The sequence below is a fragment of the Passer domesticus genome, chromosome 1, assembly GCF_036417665.1.
Source record: "Passer domesticus isolate bPasDom1 chromosome 1, bPasDom1.hap1, whole genome shotgun sequence".
Classification (NCBI taxonomy): Eukaryota; Metazoa; Chordata; class Aves; order Passeriformes; family Passeridae; genus Passer; species Passer domesticus.
Genome location: NC_087474.1, coordinates 77,337,278 through 77,360,656, shown reverse-complemented (window position 1 = coordinate 77,360,656; position 23,379 = coordinate 77,337,278). Strand labels below are relative to the sequence as shown.

Here is a 23,379-nt window from a genome sequence, read left to right as displayed (position 1 = left end):
AGTACATTGCTTAGTATAGGGATAGATTAAAGTTATAGTGAGAAACTCTCTAACAATTACTCTAAGGGCAATTTAATACATTTTTTAACAAGCCCTTACCAACTCAGCCTGATGAAAAGCAGAAGTTACAATAGCTTATCAGCAGTTTTCAGAAAGTCAAAGTTTTGTTGTTATAACAAATTTCTAAAAATAAATTCCAAATAATGCTATCAAACCTCAGGTTTCATTTCTTATCTCACATCTTGCACAACCTGTATAAAACCAGGTCCGCAGATAATTGGGCTAGCTCATTACAGCTTTTGCCTCCAGGGGCTATATAATATAGAGAGTAAGAAAACAAGTTCATAACTTACCTTTTAAGTTCAGGAAGCAATGAATCATTCAAGTAAATGTCCCAAGGTGTCTTTACCATTTGGATTCCTTCAGAGTTAATTATTATCATTAGAAAACCTTTGCAAAGTAAAGAAATATGGGATTTCTGATCCTTATTCCACTCATGTGAAGTAGAGTCTGAGATCACTGCTCACTATAAAGAAAAATAGGAAGAAGTTGGCTGGTGAACTCAGAAAGAGGCTGTATTTCCTGTTGAACATAGAAATGAAAAGAGTTAACCACATCAGTTCTCAACAAATGTGAGCCAGTATAGTTTCATTTTAGTGACTGGAGTTTGATTTATACCAGCTGTGAAAGCTCTCTGGCTTCAGCAAAATTACAAGTGTATATATTGTACATCTGTATTTACCTCACCTATACTAGAACTAAAAGTGGTAGTAGCAGTAGTGACATATTTTTTAGTTCAGAAAGCAAAATGCTTTTTAGCTCTGTAAGATGCTTTATTTCTTTACGTGTTTTTGTAGTTATGAAATTTTTGTTGTATAACTATGAAATGCACATCTCCCTACACAACAGACTAAAATGTAAAAGAAAAAATTTTTTAAAACCCCAAACAACAACAAAAAGTACCCTATTTACATGGAGCACCCACTGCAATATTGGCCTTTGTCCTTTGTGAGTTGTTGCTTTCAACATCTCTCGCTGGCTGATAGAGCTCAGAGAGTAGCAGCACAAGTCTTCTACAACTGGCTCATCAGTGCATGTCAGCTGCATTGGTGGGTTTGGCAGGAAAGAAAGGTGTTGATTTGGTATCCATGTCCTTTCATCACTGGCTTCTCCCTTCTCTTTTTAAATTAATGCTAGTTACAAGGATAAAGCAGTAGATTCTATATGGGAAACCATTGTTCAGTAGCACCTAGCCTGGGGTGAGCAGACTCATTTCCAATCAGATGCTGTTATAAAATACTTTCAGTCACTGCTACCTTTGTCATTTGGATGGACAGGTTCTCTTTGTTAATTAACACCTCACTCCTTTCTTCCCTTAATTCCCTTTTGAAACCAATTAAAACCTTTGCTAGTGGCATATTTTGTAGTTTGATGATTCACTACTGTCCTGTTCTCTGCTGTGCCAACTTTGTTTCAGATTTTGTCAGTACAAAGCTGTACAGCTGGAATACAGTTTAGTGAAAATAACCCTTTTGAATACCTAGTTTATGAGCAGTACCAAAAGTTTTAGAGGAAAAAAGTTAGAAAAATCCAATAAATAACTAAAATGTCAGATTATTTGTACAGTTTTAGCCAGCCTGCCATGAGTCACAGTTCTCTACTGAGTCACTTGTTTTTGTGTAAAACTATGGGAAATGTACCATGATGTCAGCTTGCTGGAATGCCTCAGTAAGAGCTTCCTTCCTCTGAGAGTTGGTGGGAGCCATGGAAGAACTTCCATCCATGAGTTGATGCAAAAGGCTGGAGGACATGAAAAAGAACTGCCAGGTCTAGAACAGTGTTATGAAACAGTCCCATTTTGATACAAGGTAGCCTTTGAGCTTCTCTTGTGAAAGCCTTCCAGAAAGAACAATCAGAAGTTTTAGGACTGAGTCCTTTGTATATTATGGTTTTTCTGTTTTCCCTTGTGACCATCATAACAAGATGTTCCTCTATAACTGAGAAGACCACAGCAGAGGTTGTACAACTGTCTTTTTTACACCCTTTCCATACTATGAATTATTTGAAATATTCATTGCAGTTTCAAGTTTGAAATACGTATTTGCAGTCTGGTTTGAGAACTTCCCCATATTAGGTGTGGTTCATAATCTTTTTGCTGGAAAGGACATAACATATTTCATCTTTATGTAGGCATCAGAGATGTTTCAAAATGGAGTGAAAAGGTCAAGAAACCACTGGAAGAGCTGTATGGACATAAGTACTTCGCAGAAACCTGTGAGGCTTGGGTAGATGGAATATCGCGCTTTGCTGAAAATTCAGATGGTAAGGCTTTCACAATGTTGGACTGAGGCAATTAGAGTAGCAGGCAGTTGTGGATAAAAAAAAATCTAGTAGTACTTCTAGCAGCCAGTAAAGGAAAGACTCTGCATATGGCATTAAAAGCTGGGTCTGACTCACACTCAGGAATAACACAATTACTCTGTAGATGGTTCACAGAACCAGAAAGGTACGAAGGAAAACATTTCTGGAAAACATTAGCTGATGAGGCTCTCCTCTTGTTCCACCACAAAACTGCACTATTAAGTCATTGCTTTTGTGCAGACTAAAGACTGCACAGAGACTCCTCTTGTCTCTGCGTAAAAAGATTATCTCTTGGTGACATAGTTAAGATGCTAAAGAACTCTTTCAAACCTTGTAGCATGTGAGTTAAAAAAGAGACTTCAGATTTTGAGAACTCAGAATTTAAAAAAACACATTTTAAAAACACTATTGAAGAAATTTAGGTTTTTAAAAATAAAATAAAAACAAAACTACACAATATAACTGTTTATCCCTGAAGATTTCTGCAATTACTCTTCATAGACCTTTTCAGCCAAGGATATTATGTATAATAATCTGCAGTTCTATTTGATTCAGAGGGAATTTGCTTTTAATTTGCCTAAAGGAGCAATACATAATGTATTAAAAAAAGGAGTTTGTAACTCTTATACATATTTTCCTGTAGCTCTCATAATGAAAGATGAAAGGTAATATACATTAACAGGTTGCAGGTACTACAAAGAAAACGTTCCTTCAGGTCATATTTTTTCCATAAATTTTTGTATAGGATCAACACAGGACCGGGACTTTTCCCGGTAATGTGATGTAACAAATTATGTTCCAGTTTTATTTTACCTTTTCTGGAATCTCCTCAAAACTATTTTTTCAGAAGTGCAAAGCTCAGTCTGGTGAATCTGTGGCTGTGACATCCCTTCACTATCTGCACATGCCTCAGACGCTGAGATAAAGTGACTGTGAAAAGGAAGTCACCAAGAAACATGTAACAAGGAGCTGAATTACCTTAGATGCTGAAACTGGGTCAGATATTGGGAGAAGCTATCAGACTGCAGGGTTTTTTCCAAGGGAAAACCAGTTTTCCAACTTACATTACAAACAGGCCACCTTGCAATTAAAGTTAAAACACTGTAACAAAGGCACAGATACAGGAGATATAAGAAAAGGTGTTAATAAAACCTATCAGAGATAAAAGGAGGACAGCAAACCCAGTCTTGGCCAAAACCTCAAGATCTTTTTAAAACTAGACTGTTTCCCCAGATGAGACAGCTTTTAGTGTAAAATACCATAAGAAATGAACTTTTAGAAAGAGCTAACAATTATTGAAACTGAGTAAGTTGCATAAAGTTGCAACATTCAAAATTCTTCCTGCTGTTCCATGCTTTTAAAGCAAATACCATTTAATGGTTTTAGTACAATACAGTTTTAGGACTGAAAACTAGGTAATAATAGTTTGACTGCCAACTATGTTCCTAGATAAATAACCTAAATTTACTTGGAGCTTGTTCTGAAAAATAGTCAACATTTCTGCAGATGTTAGAGGACTATGGGTAAAATATTCTAAATAAAAATATTTAACCAGTAGAACTGTAAACAAAGGCTGCATAAATAACCAAACAATTGGAAAAACTGTAAAACAGCCTCTGACTTTAGAGCTAAGGAAAGTGTGCATGTATGAGCATTAATCTTACAGCCATTGTAGCTGCAAGGTGGCAACTACAAAAACACAAAGTTATCCCAAAGAAAAATGGAAAGTAAAGCCCATTGAGGATAGTTTGCCCAAAGATTGCCTTGCAAGAACGTGGGAAGTTAGGCAGTGAGTTTGGAAACTGGGTTACTAATAAATTAGAAAAAAAAGGGGAGAAAATTCAGAAAAGTCTCTAAATATAACCACTGAAATTACTTCTAATGAGATTAATGACTAGAAAACAAAATTATGAATGGGCGGGGGAAATAACTTTTGAATAGCTTTAGTACAATTCATATCAAATGGTTATGCATTTGTACTGGGTTTGCATGGCCAGGTTTTGGTACCAGGGGGGTTGCAGGGTGCCTAGAAGCTTCCTCCGTGTCCAGCAGAGCCAATGCCAGCCTGCTCCAAGATGGACATACCAAGGCCAGGATGGACTGGCCAAGGCCAAGCCAATCAGTGATGGCAGTAACACCTCTGTGAAAACCTACTTAAGAATGAAAAAAAAAAAAAAGTTACTGAACAGATATTACTGCAGCCAGAGAAGAGCACAGTGAGAATATGAGAGGAGCAAGTATGCAGCCACCAAGGTCAGTGAAGAAGGAGGGGAAGGAGGTGCTCCAGGTGCTTGAGCTGAGATTTCCCTGCAGCCCATAGTGCAGACCCTGGTGAGGCAGCTGTGCCCCTGCAGCCCATGGAGGTCCACAGGGATGTAGGGATCCACCTGCAGCTCTTGGAGGAGCCCACACCAGAGCAGATGTATGCCCAAGAAAGGGCTGTTTACCTGGGGGAAATCCATGCTGGAGCAGGCTCCTGCTAGGACCTGCAGACCCATGGAGAGAGGAACCCACGGGGGAGCAGGTTTCCTGGTAGGACTTGTGACCCAGTGGGGACTTATGCTGGAGCAGGCTGTGCCTGAAGGACTGCACCCTGTGGAAAGATGACTCACCTTGCAGCAGTTTGTGGGGAACCATTGTTTGTGGGATGGATTCATGTTGGAGAAGTTCATGGAGAACTGTTTCCTGTGGGAGGGACCCCACACTGGAGCAGTGGAAGGACTCCCTGGAAGCAGGAACAACCTGTCATGAACTGACCACAATCCCCACTCCCCATCTCCCTGCACCACAGAGGGACAGGAGGTAGAACCCAGGAAGAAGCTTCTAAGATTTATTTTACTTCTCATTATCCTGCTCAGATTCTGTTAGTAATAAATTCAGTTGATACCCCCAAGCTGTTTTGCTCATGGTGGTATTCAGTGAGTGCTCTCTCCTGGTCCTTATCTCAACTCGGGAACCTTTCATTCTCTTTTCTCTCCCCTGTCCACTTGTGGAGGGGAGTGATGGAGAGGTTTAGATAGTTGCTTGGCATCCAGCCAGGGTCAGTCCTTTAGGGCATCGCAGACAGCAATGGGCCTGGGAAGTGCAACAGGTATGAGTAGCCTAAGTTAATTTGTTCCAAAAAAGTAGCAAATCTTGTAACCAGACAACTGCTGTATCAAAATGGAGCTTAAGGTGAGGGCCTTAACTCTAAGGCTGAAAAGAACAAAGCTGGGAATGAGATTCATGTATTAGCTTTGAAGAGTCAAAGGGAGCCTGGGGGAAATGTGGAACAGAAGTACTTCATTCTCTGTATCCTTTTGTGCTAGCATCCATTAATGGAGCAAATTGCAGTGAAGTAAGATTTTGGAGAAAGTAAGTTAATTATAGTCCTGCTTACATAGTTCTGTAGATTAATCACACACAATCCACAAGGAGAGGCAATAGCTAGAGCCCAGTGGAGTTCAGAGCCCTTTATGGAAGCAGTTTCATCTTTCATACAATTTTAAACCAAAGTGTGACCTTCGTTTGTTTTCTCCCTAGGTAATATCTGCCAACAGTTGCTGCCAGATATTAAATGTCCCACATTTATAATTCATGGTGAGAAAGACCCTTTGGTCCCACAAGCTCATGCAGAATACATTCATAAGCACATCAAAGGCTCTCGGTAAGTTAAATGATGGAATTTTTAGAAATCATTCTTGAAGGAATGAAGTAGTTCAAACTCATTGTTAAAAAAGAAATGTATTGGACAAGTTTTCTCTGCCACACAGAGAGCTGTTCTGAACTTCCCTAGCAAGGTACAAGGCAAATAGGCAGCTGGACTTCTTTTGCAATATAAAAAGTACAGTATTTTAATAAGCTCCTTCCTAGAGCCCTCTGAGAGAAACCAGGTTCCTTTTCCTCTTTCCACTACACAAACTACTACTCCCTAAGCTTTATCAAAGCAAGCAAAGTTGTTATGACCTTGCATTCCTTTTGCTGTAAGAGATCTCATTTCTGTCCCATTCAGTAGATCAGGGAATTTAGATACTATGAATGGAGAGAGATTCACAGTTATTAGAGAGAGAAACACTTCTGTTTTCTCTGCCCTAATAATATGAACAACCTCAGAGATTCTATTTCCACCTGTCCCATGAATTTTCCATGTTTTTAAGGAAAGCAGAATGAGGAAAAAAATGTACAGGTGTGCTCAGAAACATTACTATATAAACAAGACAAATCTGCTTCATGTGTGTTGTGGTTTAACCCCAGATGGCAACTCAGTACTACTCACTCCCTCACTCATGGGATCAGGGACAGAATCAGATGAGTAAAAATGGGGAAAAAAACCCTCATGTGTTGAGATAAAGACAGATTAATAGCTAAAGCAAAAGCCACACATGCCAGCAAAGTAAAACAAAGACTTAGCTCACTCCTCCCATAGGCAGGCTGATGTTCAGCCATCCCCAAGAAAGCCAGGCTCCATCACACATAGCAGTTACTTGGGAAGACAAGTGTCATCCCTCCAAACATCCCCCTTCCTTCTTTCCCCAGCTCTGTATGCTCAGCACGATGCCATGTGGCATGGAATATTCCTTTGGTCAGTAGGGGTCAGCTGTCCCAGCTCTGTCTCCTCCCAAATCCTTGTGCACCCCCAGTCTCCTCCCTAGTGGGGCAGTACAAGAAGCAGAGGCGGCCTTGATGCTGTGCAAGCTCTGCTCAGCAATAACAGAAACATCTCTGTATTATCAGCACTGTTTCCAGCACAAATCTACAACACAGCCCCACAACAGCTACTGTGAAGAAAATTGACTCTATCCCAGCCAAAACCAGCACAACCTGAAAACTCCAGAAACACTTCCTATAAAAAGCTGTGATTTTACCAGCTGAATTTTCTTTGTGAATTTGCATACAAATGCAAGTATTTTATTACTACTTAATTACAGACTGTGATGATTAACATTGGAGAACAGAAGTAGTGGAGGGGGGAAAAAAATGTGGTTTTTATGAATGCGAAGTATGGGGAACTACACTTTGTGTGTTTTGCTGGTGTCATCTCAGTGCAAAAAATGAATGATATCTCAAAGTCAGCCCTGCTGATCATAGTCATGCATTCTGCTACAGGAAAGATGAGAACAAGAGATCTTCCTAACAGTCACATGCAGGTGTTTTATTTCATGTCTGCTGGTTTGTCACTCCTACATGCCCTGTTCAGAACAGCTATCATCCTGCTGGGTTTCACTGAGCTCCAAAGTACTCCAGTTGCTGACTAAGGCAAATTATTCCAAGAAAATAGACAAGAATCTGATAGCTTCTCTTTGGAAGACAAGGCAAAGAGGAAACACCATCCAATAAAACATAAACCAGCAATTCTTTGCATGTCTTTGTTCTGAAGTGCTCCCCTGCATGCTTATTTGTCAGAAAAGAAACCAGACTAATGGTGTTGTCAGAAATTTAAGCTTGGGCACATGGTCCTATTCTTCCCTGGTTGCATTAGAAATGCCATTTTCCATTGTGAAGCAGAAAGAAAAGCCTAAATTCAGTACATTTTCAGTAACACATGCTTCCACCATCAGTTTTTCTTGACTTTTATCTAGTAGTAAAGTAGAAAAAGCTTCTTCTGATTATAGTGCAGATACACTGCTGTTTTTTCTCATGGTGAAAGAGTGTGCCATAATTCAGCATTTGCATGGTATGGCTGGAGTTTGGTAGCATTACAGTAGTCAGAAACATTTACAGCAATAGGAAATAGCATGCACAGTGCTTTAGTTTGTGCATCTGTGTGCTGCTTATCTTTCAAGAAAAGACTTCATGAAATTTAGATGGATCCACTAGAAAAGCTGGGTATGTTCACACACCGCTGCTCTTTTCCCAAAACAAAATAGCACTTGCCACTGCCAAAAGGAGACCAATCCTTCTTGCTATAGTGGGCCTTTGACATGAAGGCAACATAGTATCAGTCAAAATGGTTTCAGCTCTATAGGAACTGCTTAGTATGTGGTAGAACAAAACAATTTAAAGAATTTCCCACCTCCATATAAAGAAGTATACATCCCCGATATATAAATTTTGTCTCAGAAAGCAAGAGAAAGTAGAATTTTAGGCATGTCGAACTCATATTCATATTATAAAAATTTAACCTTATTCACAGGTACAACTTCTAAGATTTTGGTATAGCCAAAGAAGTTCTGACTTCCATTTTTATTTTAATGAATGAATGGTTTTAGTTTTGGATCGTCTTTTTGCAGAAAGATTAGACGAAGTACAAATACTAACCAAGTTTGGGTAATGACAAGAACTCTACAATTCACTGCCCGGCACAACTACTGTTCTCTGAAAGAGGCAAAAGTGCTCAGTTACTTTACATACCTTTCAGAGGTGCATCTTACATAAGTTTTGAAACTTACCTTCTCTGAAGATCACCTGAAAGTTTTCTAGAAACTGGGTCTAGGACACAAAAATTTGGTTTAGGCTTATTTTATCCTACCCAGAGAGGGACAAGTAGTATGCTTGCTGTTCCAGCTGTTGCTGTGGTTCACATTCCAGCCACATACATAAGGACAGTACTTAAGAGTTACTACAATTCCTTACTGGGTAACCAAGAGCAAGGAAAATGCAACAAGCATTTTAATTACCTACACTCACAGAATAAAATGTATAATCAGCAGGGGGTTTTTTTCTCTTTTAAGGTTGCTTCTGATGCCAGAAGGAAAGCATAATTTACACCTGCGTTTTGCAAAGGACTTCAACAGAGAAGTGGAAGATTTCTTACGCTGACATGAACTGTAAAACAAGTCAGAGGTGCTTAGCCTTTGCCTTGTTTAGGAATTTTGGTTGGCTTTCCATTTTCAATGGAGTTATAGGTAGGTTTGAATCATGTAAGAAAAACATTAAACATATTTGCATAAGAAGCATATGTCTTAAGAACATAATGTAAGCCTCAGTGATCAGAGCATACCACTGTAGTGCAAGACTTCTGACATGTCTTTAAACTTACTTGTTGTCACCCAGCCTGAACAAATGCTCTTTGTCCAATAGAGGTGTTAAGAAAGACAGAAGCCATGATCTTGAATACATGCCTTTATGTGCTCTTAATATCAAAGGACAAAAAACATTGTAAGAATTAGGATTCAGAACTGTTACAGTGAGAAATCTGGTAAAGTCACAAAAGCTGAGAGGATAATTGGGTACATAGTTTCTAGAAAACATGCTTCACCACCACTACCAGAAGTCATTCAGATGCATGCCTGCTTTATAGAAATTTCTTTGTTACCAGGCGGCTTAAGCCTCATCCTCCTCTCCTTCCTCTTCAAACTCGCCCTGCTCATCAGCAGTGGCATCCTGGTATTGCTGGTATTCAGAGACCAGGTCGTTCATGTTGCTCTCGGCCTCCGTGAACTCCATTTCATCCATGCCCTCGCCGGTGTACCAGTGCAGGAAGGCCTTGCGCCGGAACATGGCCGTGAACTGCTCCGAGATCCTCTTGAAGAGCTCCTGGATGGCCGTGCTGTTGCCGATGAAGGTGGCGGACATCTTGAGGCCGCGCGGGGGGATGTCGCAGACGGCCGTCTTGACGTTGTTGGGGATCCACTCCACAAAGTAGCTGCTGTTCTTGTTCTGCACGTTGAGCATCTGCTCGTCCACCTCCTTCATGGACATGCGGCCCCGGAAGATGGCGGCCACCGTCAGGTAGCGGCCGTGGCGGGGGTCGCAGGCGGCCATCATGTTCTTGGAGTCGAACATCTGCTGCGTCAGCTCGGGCACCGTCAGGGCGCGGTACTGCTGGCTGCCGCGGCTGGTCAGCGGGGCGAAGCCCGGCATGAAGAAGTGCAGCCGCGGGAAAGGCACCATGTTGACCGCCAGCTTGCGCAGGTCGGCGTTCAGCTGGCCGGGGAAGCGAAGGCAGGTGGTCACGCCGCTCATGGTGGCCGACACCAGGTGGTTGAGGTCCCCGTAGGTGGGAGTGGTCAGCTTCAGGGTGCGGAAGCAAATGTCATACAGGGCCTCGTTGTCGATGCAGTAGGTCTCGTCCGTGTTCTCCACCAGCTGGTGCACAGAGAGGGTGGCGTTGTAGGGCTCCACCACCGTGTCCGACACCTTGGGCGAGGGCATCACGCTGAAGGTGTTCATGATGCGGTCGGGGTACTCTTCGCGGATCTTGCTGATCAGGAGGGTGCCCATGCCGGAGCCCGTGCCTCCGCCCAGCGAGTGGGTCAGCTGGAAGCCCTGCAGGCAGTCACAGCTCTCCGACTCCTTCCTCACCACGTCCAGCACAGAGTCCACCAGCTCGGCGCCTTCCGTGTAGTGCCCCTTGGCCCAGTTGTTGCCGGCCCCGCTCTGACCTGCGGGGCACACCACAAGCCGGGTGCCACGTTAGCGCCCCAGGGACAAACACAGGTGATGCCACCGCCCCTTCTTCCCTCGGGGCTCCTCCCCTCTCTTCCATCCCCACTCTGCTATGGGCATTCCCAGGGGCTCCCCAGGGTCACTGGCACGCTCACTCCAAGCCTTTTCCGCGTGTGGAGTTCTGGGAACTCCTCCACGCCACAGTCACTCACCAAAGACAAAGTTGTCGGGACGGAAGATCTGTCCAAAGGGGCCGGAGCGCACGGAGTCCATGGTGCCGGGTTCCAGGTCCACGAGGATGGCACGGGGGACGTACTTGTTACCTGTGGGGGGAACCAGCAGCAGCGTTACAGTCCTGCAGCAGGCAGCCACTGTCACAGGAGCCCTGCCGTGCTCCCTTCCACCTCCCTGCATTTCTCTGGAGAGGCACTGTCACAATCAAGACTACCGTGTTATCAGAGCCTTTCTGAGAACAAAGGTCTCTTAGAGGAGTCGCTGGCAGATGACAGCTCTTGTTCAGGGATATTTCCAGCCTCAATGAACTGTCATGGCTGCCCCATTTATTTGAGGACATCTGAGCAAGCAGGCACTTACCCGCAGCCTCATTGTAGTAGACGTTGATCCTCTCCAGCTGCAGCTCACTGTCCCCGTGGTAGCTGCCCGTGGGATCAATGCCATGCTCATCGCTGATGACCTCCCAGAACTAGAGGAAATTTTTGAAAAATGGCAATTAGCCATTTCCAGTGCCAGTGGAAACAGCTGGCCAGTGCCAATCACACACCCCCGGTGCAGCCCATGCATTCCGCGGCGCTGACCACTCCCTTGCATGGCAGAGCAGCTGCCGGGTGGGAAGGTGAGTCAGTGCACAAGGGCTTCGCTGGCCGCAGCAGCTGAACTAGCAGGAGGCTGACGAGCAGCCATAGCACTGAAATGCAAGTGAATTCCTTTGTAGCTTGTATCCAAAGGGTAACCATCTCTAGCCATATCAATTTGGCATCCTCCCATTGTCTAGCATTGGCTTAAGACCCTGTAGCCACTACAAGACGGCAGCACCTGCACACGTTCAGCGGTGACGGCGTGTGGCACTGAAGCACCTCCCGCTCCCTGCCCGGGCAGCTGGCGCCGTGGCCGCAGAGGGGCGAGGCGGCGCGGGATGGCCGCGGCTGCCTGCGGGAAGGCCGGCACGCCGGGCGGGAGCGCGGGCAGATCCCTGCCCCGCCCAGCCCCGCGGCAGCTCAGAGCGGCACGGACGGGGCGGGGGGGCACAGGGGCAGCAGCCACGACGCCTCGGCAAACCCCGGGTCGCTTTTAATTTCGGGACGCGGCACCCGCGGGGTGCGACCTGCGGAGCGCCCCGCTTCCGCGCCCGTCCCTACCTTGGCGCCAATCTGGTTGCCGCACTGCCCGGCCTGGATGTGCACGATCTCACGCATGGTGCCGGTGTCCGAAGCTGCTGCTGCTGCTGCTGCTGTTACCGCCTCCCTCGCCGGCGCTCCCGCACTCGCAGCTGCGGCGGCCGCGCCCCTCGCTGCCCCTTAAATCGGGGCCGCGCTCCGCCCCGCGGTGACGCGCGGCGGGAACGGCGCGGGGCGGGCCCGGGCATTGTGTCCCGCGGCCCCGGCCGGGACTGGTCCGGTCTGCCAGGGGCAGGCTGCGGGTCCCTCCGCATGCTGAGCGCCGCTGGCTTGGGGTGCCGCGGGAGCTTCCCCTTCAGCCGTCGGGGAAAAGGCCGGCGTAGGATACGACGTGGCTTATCTTGGAGTGAAAAAGTGAAAAAGAAAGCAAAACCGCCTAACTCGTCTTTGCACACCTGTTGGAACTCGTGACCCTGCTTCCTCCGCCTCTACTAGGCCACAGCAGCAAAGCACATGCTGCTATGTTTTATTAGTACCCTCAAGCATGTATTTCTGCCTCAGGCCTGCTTAATCATGTTTCAATATGTTTGAAGCACAAGCATAATTTTTCCATAGCTCAGGCACCTGAAACAAGCAGAGATTGGGTGGTGATGTTAAAGCCCACAGCCAGTTTCAAGCATGAAACTCTGTTTTAGATAGTGCTGCTAAACGTGTATACAAAGAGGCTCTAATTTCAGGAACACAGAGGACTGGCATAAAATTTTATACTGCTGCTAAAGAATGGCTTTTTCTGGGAGTTGTCCAGCAGTGATATCAGTTTAACACACACAGGAATGGAATGTGTTTCTTTTTTGAAAGCGAAATTATCTTCTGTGTTACCAGACATCTCATTTTGGAAAACTTTGAATCCTGCTAGTAGCATCTCTGCTTGATCTCTCATACCAAAAAAAAAAAACCCAAACAAACAAAAAAAAACAACCCCAAAAACAAAACAACAACAACAAAAACCACACACAAAAAAAAAAAACCACACAAAAAAAAAAATAAAACCTGAGAAAAGTACATGGTGACCAAGGGAAGAGGGACAGTTCAAGAACAAGGAGAATATAATTGAACCAACTGCGATACACGCCTGTATCTGCGCTGCTGCCAAGGAGAGAACATCTGAAACAAATTTTGGCAGGGTCTATAATTGATTGTGCAGAATTGTGCAGAAACTATTGAACTTGATTGTAAAACAGTACTTGATTCACAGCTCTAATTTTTTTTCAGAAGAGAAACTAGCTTTGCCACCCATCTGGCCACCCTGTTGAGGACAGCTTTACCCTAGCACCAGGGAAGGGAGATGACAGCCCACAATGAAGCAAGGAATTGGTGAAGAGGATGCAAAACAATGTACCTTGTGTTCAGCCTAATGGAACTGGAGAGAGTTCACCTTAAGCACAACATTAAAGCACCAAGGGGACAGCCTGATAATGCAAGCTCTAAAACTTTGCCAAGTGTCAACGGGCTCAGCATAGTTAACATTGCTTATTTTGTGAAGGCTTTTGAACTGTCTCCTATAACATCCCTGTAGGCCAGTTGATGAGGTATGGCCTAGATAAATGGACAGTGAGATGGAGTGAAAACTGGCTGAGCTGCCGAGCTGAAGGGCTTGACATCAGCAATATGAAATTCATGTTGAAGCCAACCACTGGTGCTGTAGTCCAGTGGCTGATCCCTGGCCAACACCATTTAACTGCTTCATTAGTGAATTTATCATCAAGAGAGCACACCCTCAGCAAGTCTGCTGATGATACAAACTGGGAGTAGGGTCTGACACATCAAGGGATTGTGCTGCCAATCCAGAGTGACCACAGTAGGCTGGAGAAATGGATGGCTGACAGGAACCTCATGCAATTTAACAAAGGGAAGTGCAAAGTCCTGTACCTGGAAAGGAACAAACCACTGAACCAGTACATGCCCAGGACCACCCAGATGCTTAGCCAAAAACAGCCTGGAGGTCCTGGTGGACACCAAGTTGAACATGACTGAGCAGTGTGCCCTAAGAGCAAGGGTTTTCCAGCAGCATCCTTGTTTAAGGAGGATTGTTACCAGTGGGTCATGGAAGGGGATAAGCTGTGGTGAGATGCATCTGGAATTTTACAACCAATTCTGGGCTCCCTAATATAAGAGAGAGATGGCCATTTTGGAGTGAGTCCAATGAAAGGCCGTGAAGGCAGTTAAGGAAGTGGAGCATCTGTCACACAGAGTGTCTGAGAGCTGGGACCAATTTCCTAGAGAAGGCTCAGGGAATTCTTATCAGTGTGTATAAATACTTGATGGGAAGCAGTAAAAAAGACGGAGCCAGGCTCCTCTCAGAGGTGTGCAGTGACAGGAGGAGAGGCAGTGGACATGCCTGAGCAACACATGATATCACACAATATCAGTGGACACAGACTGATGTACAGAAATCTGAACATAAAAAAGCCCCCAAAACCAAAACCCAAACTACTTTGCTCTGGTACAGGTTGCCCAGAGAGATTGTGGTGTGTCCAGTCGTGGAGACAGTCAAAACCCTAGTGGGCACAACCCTGATTTATCTGTTCTAGCTGACCTTGTCAGGCAAAATAAAGGACTAGACTAAATGATCCCAGAGTTTTTGTCCAACCTCCACAACTGTGTGGTTGTATGAAAGGGAAAGAAAGGAGTGGGAGGCTGTGTGTGATCAGCAACACCAGACTGACAGTTTATTCATCTCAGTTTCTCACTAGAGCATAACATTGTATTGCAATTATAACACCTTCAAAACAAGAAGATTTTTGCAAAGGTGAGGTAATAATTGATGTGAGAAATCATTACCACTATCAAGAATAAAGTCAGAATTATCAGAAGTGTCTACATAATACTCAGGTTAGCTATACTTAACACAATATAAATCAATGCATAATGTTACCAGTTTCACTCTTTTTTTTTTTTTCATCAACAGCAGGAATTACTAGTGGCTAAAGAACTACCATATCTTTGCCTGGAATTTGGCTGCTGTGACCTTGAAAAAGTGCTTTGGCTGTATTTTCAACAGTAGCTCTCAGTTTGCTCCAGTGAATTAACTTTCTTATCAACTGTAGCTCATTTTCTTCCCTAGTGCAGAAACCTCAGCTGCTGGGAAATGTCATGAGCACAGATTGGCTTAAGCTTTGCAACACAGGGAATTAAGTGTGGTGTTATTCCATGTGGCTTTTGCAATCACAAAATATTCCGGGCTGTGCTGGCACTGAGATATTTTCACCAAATTCTTTAGGAGTTTGTGTTCTTTATATCCCAGCTGTTGTCAGTATTTTCTTTTGACATATTTCAGCAACACTTAATCAGAGGCGGCCTTTGTTATTGTTCGCAGCACTTGGGCATATACATTTGTACTTGCTGTAGGCATAACCCACCTATTGGGCAGCAGCAGGCAGTCACATCTTCTAACTACTGGTGGGACTGCAACACAACTGCATCTCTGGCATCTCTGAGAGATCCACACAGACACTGAAGAGCTTTTTAGGTGCCAGAATACTCCTGGCAATCCACAAAGTCCTGGCTTGAAGCATTATGATTTTTCTCTTGAAGACACCTGGACACTCCCTGAGATTCCTTCTTCCCACATGCACACAGTGACCTCCTTTAGAGTTATTCCACTGAGAATTCTTTTATTAGGAAACTAATTCTTAGATACTGTAGTACTGGTCTCTTTGTAGATTCCCACTGTTTCTTTCAGGGTGGGAATGTAGCTCCAGATTTTATTCTGAGTACCTAAAGGGAAGTACATGTTTATGTGTACAAGTTCCTTAATCTTCAGCAATGCTGAACATCAGTGAACACACAGTGAACCGAACTAAATGTCAACTGCTTGAAGGTCAATTCAGAGCCTTTCAGTATGGCAAACACTTTAACAAATCTTAGCCATCAAGGATACTTAGATGTGGGAATTCCCTCTTGGTTTGGGTTTTCTAAATATAGCTCTATAAGTTCTAAGTTGTCAGAATTGCAAATGAAAGCCAAAATTCTCCCATTCACACAAAGGCAGGGCACGTGCCCAGGAACACCCATGGGCTCCTCGGCAGCCGAAACTCTGCCACAGCCTCCTCCCTGCCTGCATCAAGCCCTGCCTACCCAGTTTCCAAGGCAACGGTGGAGCCTGGCGATAGATGCACAAGGGAGGCAACAGGGATCCCACAACATTTTCATGTCTGTCTGTGATTTCCCATTGTTTGAGAAAGAATCACAAGTGTACACATAGGAAAGCTTCTCAAGCACACAAAATGTCTGCCCAAGGCTTTATTCTCAGTCATTTGTCAGGGATGATATCATGTGTTGCTCAGATATGTATATCAGACACAACATGGCTTTTTGAGTCTTTCTGTTGGTACTCAAATGAGCATGCTCTGTTTGTTACCTTATTGTTTGCCTTCTACCTGGTAACTATGACATTCCCAGCTAGTGAGGACTGTATGAGGCCACCTTTGGAAATTGATGCCTAATCATTTGCAATATGCATTAAGATTGAGGAATATTCTACCAGCAAGAGGATGGAATGACTGGGAAAGTGATTTTCATGCTAATAATAAAATATCCAAAAGGGAAATCTATTTTTATTTCAATATTACAGCTGACTGCAGGCATTTAACTCGTTGTATTAAATACAACAACGCTGAGCATGTTTTTATGAATGAGCAAAAGCAGTTTCATTGTAGAGCCCTCTGAACTTTTGTTTATTATACCTGAGGGTCTGTGTGTTTGGCCAAGAACAAAAGAGGCGAGAGGATAAGTGTGTGAGAGAAAATCACATTACAGAGCAATTTGGGACACAGTCAATTCTGAAATAACCCATGCACCTTTAGAAGGGAGAACAGCTTCTCAGTGAATCTAATATTTCTTCCACACCATATGGTTCCTCTTGTGAATTTAGATTATAACCTCTGAGAGTCAGGCATTTCTGTGCATGTGCTTGTACAGGACAGAGCAAACAGAACCCTGCTTTTCTGGCTTCCAAAGTTACCATAATAAACATGATCACATGTCACAAAACAATTCCAAAAAGGGGAAAATGTGGTGATCATCATCAGGCAGCGATTTACTGAGAAGAAAAGCAAAACAAGGCAGCCTCTCATTATTTCCTCTTGGCACACCAGATGTGATGGGGTAGCAGCCAGATGGCTCCTGCCCCCATCCAGGCTGCATCTACCTTTTTTTAGATTGCTCAGTAGATGGAACATATCTGATAGAGATACTATGAACTGGGTCCTCCAGTCAAAAGATGACTAAGATTCCAGCATCAATATAAATGAAATGCTGATATCATGTTTTCCAGGGCAGTTCACTTCCTGCACGTCATCGAGAACAAGGTACAGATAGAGATTTTGATCTGCTAGTTACTGTTTCTTTTGTTCCTTAGCCTCCTTGCTTTCTTGCAATCTGATAGTTACTTGTAACTCAAACTGACACTGGGCAAACTCCGAACTACGTCTTGTGAGGTTTGCTAAGAGATGCAGTAGTTTGTGGTGGGATTCAGTGTACACTGTTTAAAATTGCCCGAGTTCTCTGCAGGAGAGTTTAGGGTGATGTTGCAGTAGGTGGCTGAATCAACCAAATACCTTGTTTTGCTCTCTCCTGCTTCCAGCTGCCCACATTTCCCTCCTTCTTTGCACAAGTTCTCCCTCTGGCACACGACCTAATTGAAAAGAAACCTTCTTCCACCCCCTCAATTTTCTGTCCTTAACTGTGGAGCTAAGGAAAAAACTGGTGAAAGGGTCAGACATGCCCTGGAGCTGGTAGAGGAAATGACACAGGGGTAACACCTGAAGAGGGGCAAGGGGAATAGGACCATCCTTTTTTAGCAGCTAGAGGATACTGAATCAGCCCACCTGTGGAAGTGGCAGTTTTCTCCATGCCAATAAAATCTCTAATTCCTGCCTGCTAGGGTGGAGCTGGAAATTTCTTGGCTGAAATTTTAAAAAAAAAAAAAAACAAAACAACCACACAATTAATTTATTAATTATAAGGCCAGCACTAGGCTAGATGCAGAGAAACATGTTGTAAGAAGTCAGTGCATGAATTTCATTAAGCGTTTGTAAAGCTTGTTGTGAGACTATTTGAATTCTGCTTGAAACCCCTGTTTAATTATTCACTATGGAGACAGGCAGTATCTTTCTATTACATTCATGGAAAATGTGAAAACATTTTTCACTGCAAAACAACACAGAACCTTTTACTGAATAAGCTTCACAGCTTCTGCCAGGGTAACCACTTCACTTCAGCCACTCTGGAGCAAGTGTGTTTTTTTCACATTCTGCTTAAACTGAACTTTTTTTTTTTTCCCCCAATAATGGAGGCATTTTTTTGCCATATATGAAAAAAAAAACCCAAAACAAAACCAAAAAACTATGCCTTAAGCTTTCCAAGGAGGCCTAGTGAGAAAAATAACCTGATTATAAAGGATGACATATGGATAAATTGAGACCAGTTGGAAAATCTCTACACTAGAAGAATCAAATGTTAATAAACAAGAACTTAACAGAGTTAATTTGATTTCTTCCCTTACAAGTGGAATTCTGCCTTTAAGGGAAAAATTACTTTGAGTGGGGAGGAGGGATTGCCCTACTCTTAAATTATTTCTTTTTTTTTTTTTTTTTACCTAGATAGTGTAAATAGAAATCCTTCTTATACATACACTTCAAAGAGACACAATTTTTCTTTCTGGCAGATTCACAAAGAAAATATGGAAATAGGAGTGAAGCTAGGAGCAGGGAAACAGCTCATCTCTTGTTAAACTTCCCAGGGAGAGGACTTGTCACCTGCATCCCTTGTTGTGTCCTTTGCTGGCAGAATGTCTGGGGATGGGCAGGCTTTTACAGCAAACCCCACACCCTCCCTCTGCCTCGCTTTCCATTGCTCAGAGGCCTCCAGCTGGACAACTGTCCAGGAGACTCAGGGCCAAGAAATGTCTTTTTCCAAAATGCATCATGTCCTGAGGCACTTTCCTGTGACCAAATGCTCTGATTTTGAATTTTCTTGTAGGCAAGCTAAAGATGAGACCCATTTAAATGGGAGTATCTGAGAAAAAATTGTCTGCTCTTTCCCATTTTAATAAATAACAAACAGATCAAGACAGGTGGTTGCTGAAGTACCAAAAGAGAGGTGCTTAGTATGAATGGATTTTAGATTGGAAGGTGAAAAATTCTCTGAAGGTTTGTTTTTCTTTTTAAGTCACATACAAAATCAGCTCCTTGTCTGTAGAGATTTATTTTTAGCTGAAGAAAGGGGAAGAAAAATAACCTTTACTCAGATTACCCCAGGCACATATAAAGCATCAAAAGTGTCACAAGCTTTGTTCTGTGGAAATGTAGAAGCAGCTGAAAAAGCAAATGGGAAGATTGAGAAAGGGATTATTTGTAAGTAAAAAAACAGTGCCTTGCCTACAATGAACAGGCTTGGAGGAATAATGTTACCCATAACTCCTGTGCAGGCTATTATTTCTGAAACATATTTGTTCATTATGCTTTGATGTGGAGAGGAAAAGGAGAATAACATCCTTTGGGAGAAAAGTTGTGTATCAAATAATAGGGCATAGTCACAGGATTTCTCCAGAGAAGATTTTACCTCCTCATAGCTACTATAGCAAACAAAAATATTAGGCTTCATTAAACAGAAAGCAGTAATTAAAGCACCTCCCACTGTGAGGCAGAATCTAATACAGATTAACAGCCCTTCTTAAAAAAAAAAGCAATAAAACAATGAGATGTGGGGGGTTGGGTTTGGGTTCTTTTGGGTGGGAGAGAGAGGGGTATTTGGAAAGTGATTGCAGTGGAACAGCCATGTTACTTGCTGAGTTTCATCCTAATCTTACAAATAACTTGGCTATGGGGATTCCAGGGAGGGCAAAGGACAAAGGAATCAAGAGGAGAACTCTTTCTAATGCAGGGAGTATTGTTAGAGGCCCCAACTTTTTTAAGTGACACAAGAAAACTTGTCCCTCTTGCACCGCTTTGCCAGAGTCGCTCCAGGCATCGGAACTGTGCTGTGCAGTAGTGCATGGCAGCGCCATCCCATAAGGACTCTGTCAGTCCATCACACTTTCTTTAAGCCCATAGGACTTGCATGTCTAGAAAAACCTACCAGCACCGCACACTTTTGTGCTATGTAGCACATGATATCATCATCCATGAGCAGATTTCCCAGCACAGATTAAAGGTCTGTCCTGTTTTTGCAGGGAATTCACTGGAGAGAAAACCCAAACATCTGGATTGTCTTCTTTCTTTAGGTTTTAAAACCTATTGCTACTTTGGTTTATTCTGTTCATCACCTCATACCTTCTGGAATGAGACACTTGTCAACAGAATGGGCCTCTGGTTTGATCCTTAGTCTATTATGTCATGCCATTTTATACTTAATGCAACCCAGTTTTTGATTTATGTAGGCACTGCATGTATCTTGGGAAGAGGAGAATCATTATGGCTCCCACTTGAAAGACTGGAAAACATCTGTTGGAAAACAGATGTAAGCTTACAATCCCATTACAAGTTTTGAAATATCAGACCACATACTGGATTATATTTCCACAACACTGTTGCTACAATGGTTTAGACTGAGGTTCGAGAAATAACAAGGGAAGAGAAATTAGGAGAGAGGGCACCCCAGTGCTACCATTTCTATTTAAATAAAACCTGCATGCTGCCTTGTTGTTTTTACAACCTTATTTACCTTTACACTCTTGCACTCCACAGCAGTTGAGCACTGATTGGTTTCCTTGGTCAAGACACTCTACTAACCTGCTTAAAAATTCCACACATTTAACAAAAGGGAATTAAAAAAAAAAAAAAAGAGATTGTTCCCTTCCCCAACACCATCAGCTCTAATTGTCAACAGAGGAGAATGCTTCCCTTCAGGCCACAACTGATCTATTGAAATGAGAATAGATTGCTTTATACTATTAACTTATATCTCAACACAAATCAGTCATTATAAGTGGCTTAATCTGCAGACCACTAAATTTGTATTATCTATCCCCATTTCTTCCAAACAGGGTGCCTCATGCAAGACCTTTAGCCTTAAATGTATCATTCATTACATGCATAAATATAAATCTTCACCCAGGAGAGGTTAAGGCAGTCAGATAACCTCATCTGAAATCCTTCCAGTAGTTCTGCTTTCTTTGTGAAACAGAAAAATTGCAATCACAAAGACCTGTGAAGACACTTCTTTGTTGTTTGGCATATAGCAGTCAGCTCCAGTTTTTATAATGAAAGGTGTCCTGGGCAAGAAATACAGCTAAAGATCAAAGATAGACAAAAATAGGTACTGCAGTCCCAGACCCAGGATGAGACTCAACCTCCCTTATATTTGACTTACTGTTCCTACCAAGCTTTGAACCTTCCCTTCAAATCTTTCAGTATCCCCCTTTTCTACATTTTTCAATTCCTACTGAAATGATGAATGGGATTTTAATTTTTAATGATTATGATTGGCAAATAAGACATGTTGAATTTATGAAAGGACATCTTCCTTTCTGGAGCATTTCTATTTGTGGGTTTTCTTCTGCTAGGGGAAGGAAAAAAAAAAGGAAAAAAAAAAAAGAAAAAAAAAGGAAAAAGAAAGAAAAAAAAAAAAGCCAGACTACAAACAACAGCAAGCCATGTAGGATGGTGCCCTACTTTCTAGTAAGGGAGCTGTAGTGAAATGTGTCACTTGGGTAGCTATATTTAAGGATTATCTAGAGACAGAGTGTAATTACACTAAGAATTAGATGCTAGACATGTTGAATACTAGTGAAAACTGTTACAGTGTCACAGCTGAAAGGAAGATCTTTACTATCAAAGACCAAGGTCTCCTCTTTTAGCAAAACTGTTTAGATTCATTTGCTAACTCAAAGCTATATGATCAACAGTTTCGAGTGTAACCCAGCTAGGTAATTTCAAGGCAAGGTTACTGTAGCAACCAGATACAGTGTTATTTCCTCAAAGGGCCTGAGGCAGCATGTATTAACTCAGTTACTAAAACAACCTCAATTTGTCTAATGTTTAATCCTAGAATGGCTCAAGTGTTAAGAAATACAGGTACTGTTGCAGGTATACATGGCTGTATTTGTTTACTGACAGTCCAGGCAGCTTAATTCTCACTCCTCTGTACAACAAAACCCAAACCTACAGAGGAGAGAAAAGCTTTAGCAAGTGCCTGTTGTCCTGCACACACCAGCGTAGCCAGGCCCATCAGCAAAGAACAGCATACATTCAGAGCAGTGTCCACAGGCAGAGGACTCAAAACAGGCAAGATATTAGTTATGCACAGCAGCTCCCTTTTCATTCTTTATTCCAGTAATGCCTTGCAAGCATTTCAGCAAAGGACCACAATAGAGGCTGCACCCATGTGAATACCAGCTCTTTCAGAGCAGTAAGGACTGCAGTAATTGTAGCATTGGTGGCAGTTCTCTTAGCAACACATTTTTGTAGTGCAGGACCACTCCTCTGAGTGGTGCTTGGATGAACTAAGGACTAAGCTTACATATCGGGTAACTGCTGAACTCCAGGAGGAATTTCACTCTTGCTCTGTGGGAGGATTAGGATCTGTGAAACTTTGCTAAGCGCTGTTATCAACATTGTAGATTCATTCAGGGTTCTCGCATCCTCTAAGAACATAGGAACATCAATCCTCCCTCCCTCACTGTAAAAAAACAACACTTACCTTTGCAAAGATGCACAGCAGGATGCAGCTGCACTGCTCCCCCTGCCTGGGTAGGGGCTCATCTCCTGCTGCGGGGACCAGGAGCAAACAATTGCTCTGTAAACATGTAACCTGGGGACAGCTGTTGTCAGGGGACCTACAGGTGACCAATGGTATGCTCGGGTACCGTATGGTACCTTTGAGCCTAGAAATCTGTCCATCACCTCCTATCTCCTAAAGGGAATTGATTGTCCTGTAGAATCAATCCCTTCACAGTTAAGGGCAGGTTAGTGGCTATTTTTGGGAAACAAATTTTATTCTTGAAGAGAAAAAGCCTGGGTTTTTACTTGAGCTCTCAAGTTGCCAACTAGTACAAACCTATGCTTCTCTGCATACAATTTTTCTATTTAGAAAGGAGAGTTGAGGGAAAGATAAGCAAGCTCAGCATCAAGTCACATCCCAGTCAGCCACCCATATGCCTGTACTACAGTCCCTGGAGCAAGTTAAATAAGCTGCTGAATGGCAGAAGAGAAGCCTGCAGCTATCCTGTCAAATCAGTTTTGACAGCCTGTAATGTGGAATTCAATACCTCCTCTCTGACCTCTCTACCATGTATGTCCATAAAGAGGAATTGCACGATTCAAATGCAGCGACTTGTTTGTATCAGATAAAGCAG

General features: G+C 43.1%; 2 protein-coding genes across 4 annotated transcripts in view; one reads left to right on the top strand and one right to left on the bottom strand.

The window, feature by feature from the left end:
* BPHL (biphenyl hydrolase like) overlaps positions 1-21,413 on the top strand; it is a 31,141-nt gene extending 9,728 nt beyond the window's left edge. Inside the window, exons 5-8 of one of the 3 annotated variants that reach the window (XR_010365218.1) lie at positions 2,191-2,322; positions 5,884-6,007; positions 9,012-9,185; positions 13,296-21,413. Coding sequence is in view for 2 of the 3 variants with exons in the window: in XM_064426020.1 (XP_064282090.1) it covers positions 2,191-2,322; positions 5,884-6,007; positions 9,012-9,099 (344 nt within the window). In the remaining variant the exon portion in view is untranslated. Of the gene's footprint in view, positions 1-2,190; positions 2,323-5,883; positions 6,008-7,446; positions 7,693-9,011; positions 9,234-13,295 lie in introns of those variants that run through there. The other 2 variants (XM_064426020.1, XM_064426027.1) reach the window with 2 other exon arrangements.
* Positions 9,390-12,204, bottom strand: LOC135303819 (tubulin beta-1 chain). The gene is made up of 4 exons (XM_064426006.1): positions 12,045-12,204; positions 11,263-11,371; positions 10,881-10,991; positions 9,390-10,664 (listed from the first exon to the last, which is right to left on the bottom strand). The coding sequence occupies exons 1-4, from the start codon at positions 12,099-12,101 to the stop codon at positions 9,604-9,606; spliced, it is 1,338 nt and encodes a 445-aa protein (XP_064282076.1). The 5' UTR covers positions 12,102-12,204; the 3' UTR covers positions 9,390-9,603.
* Positions 21,414-23,379: the final 1,966 nt, after the last annotated feature.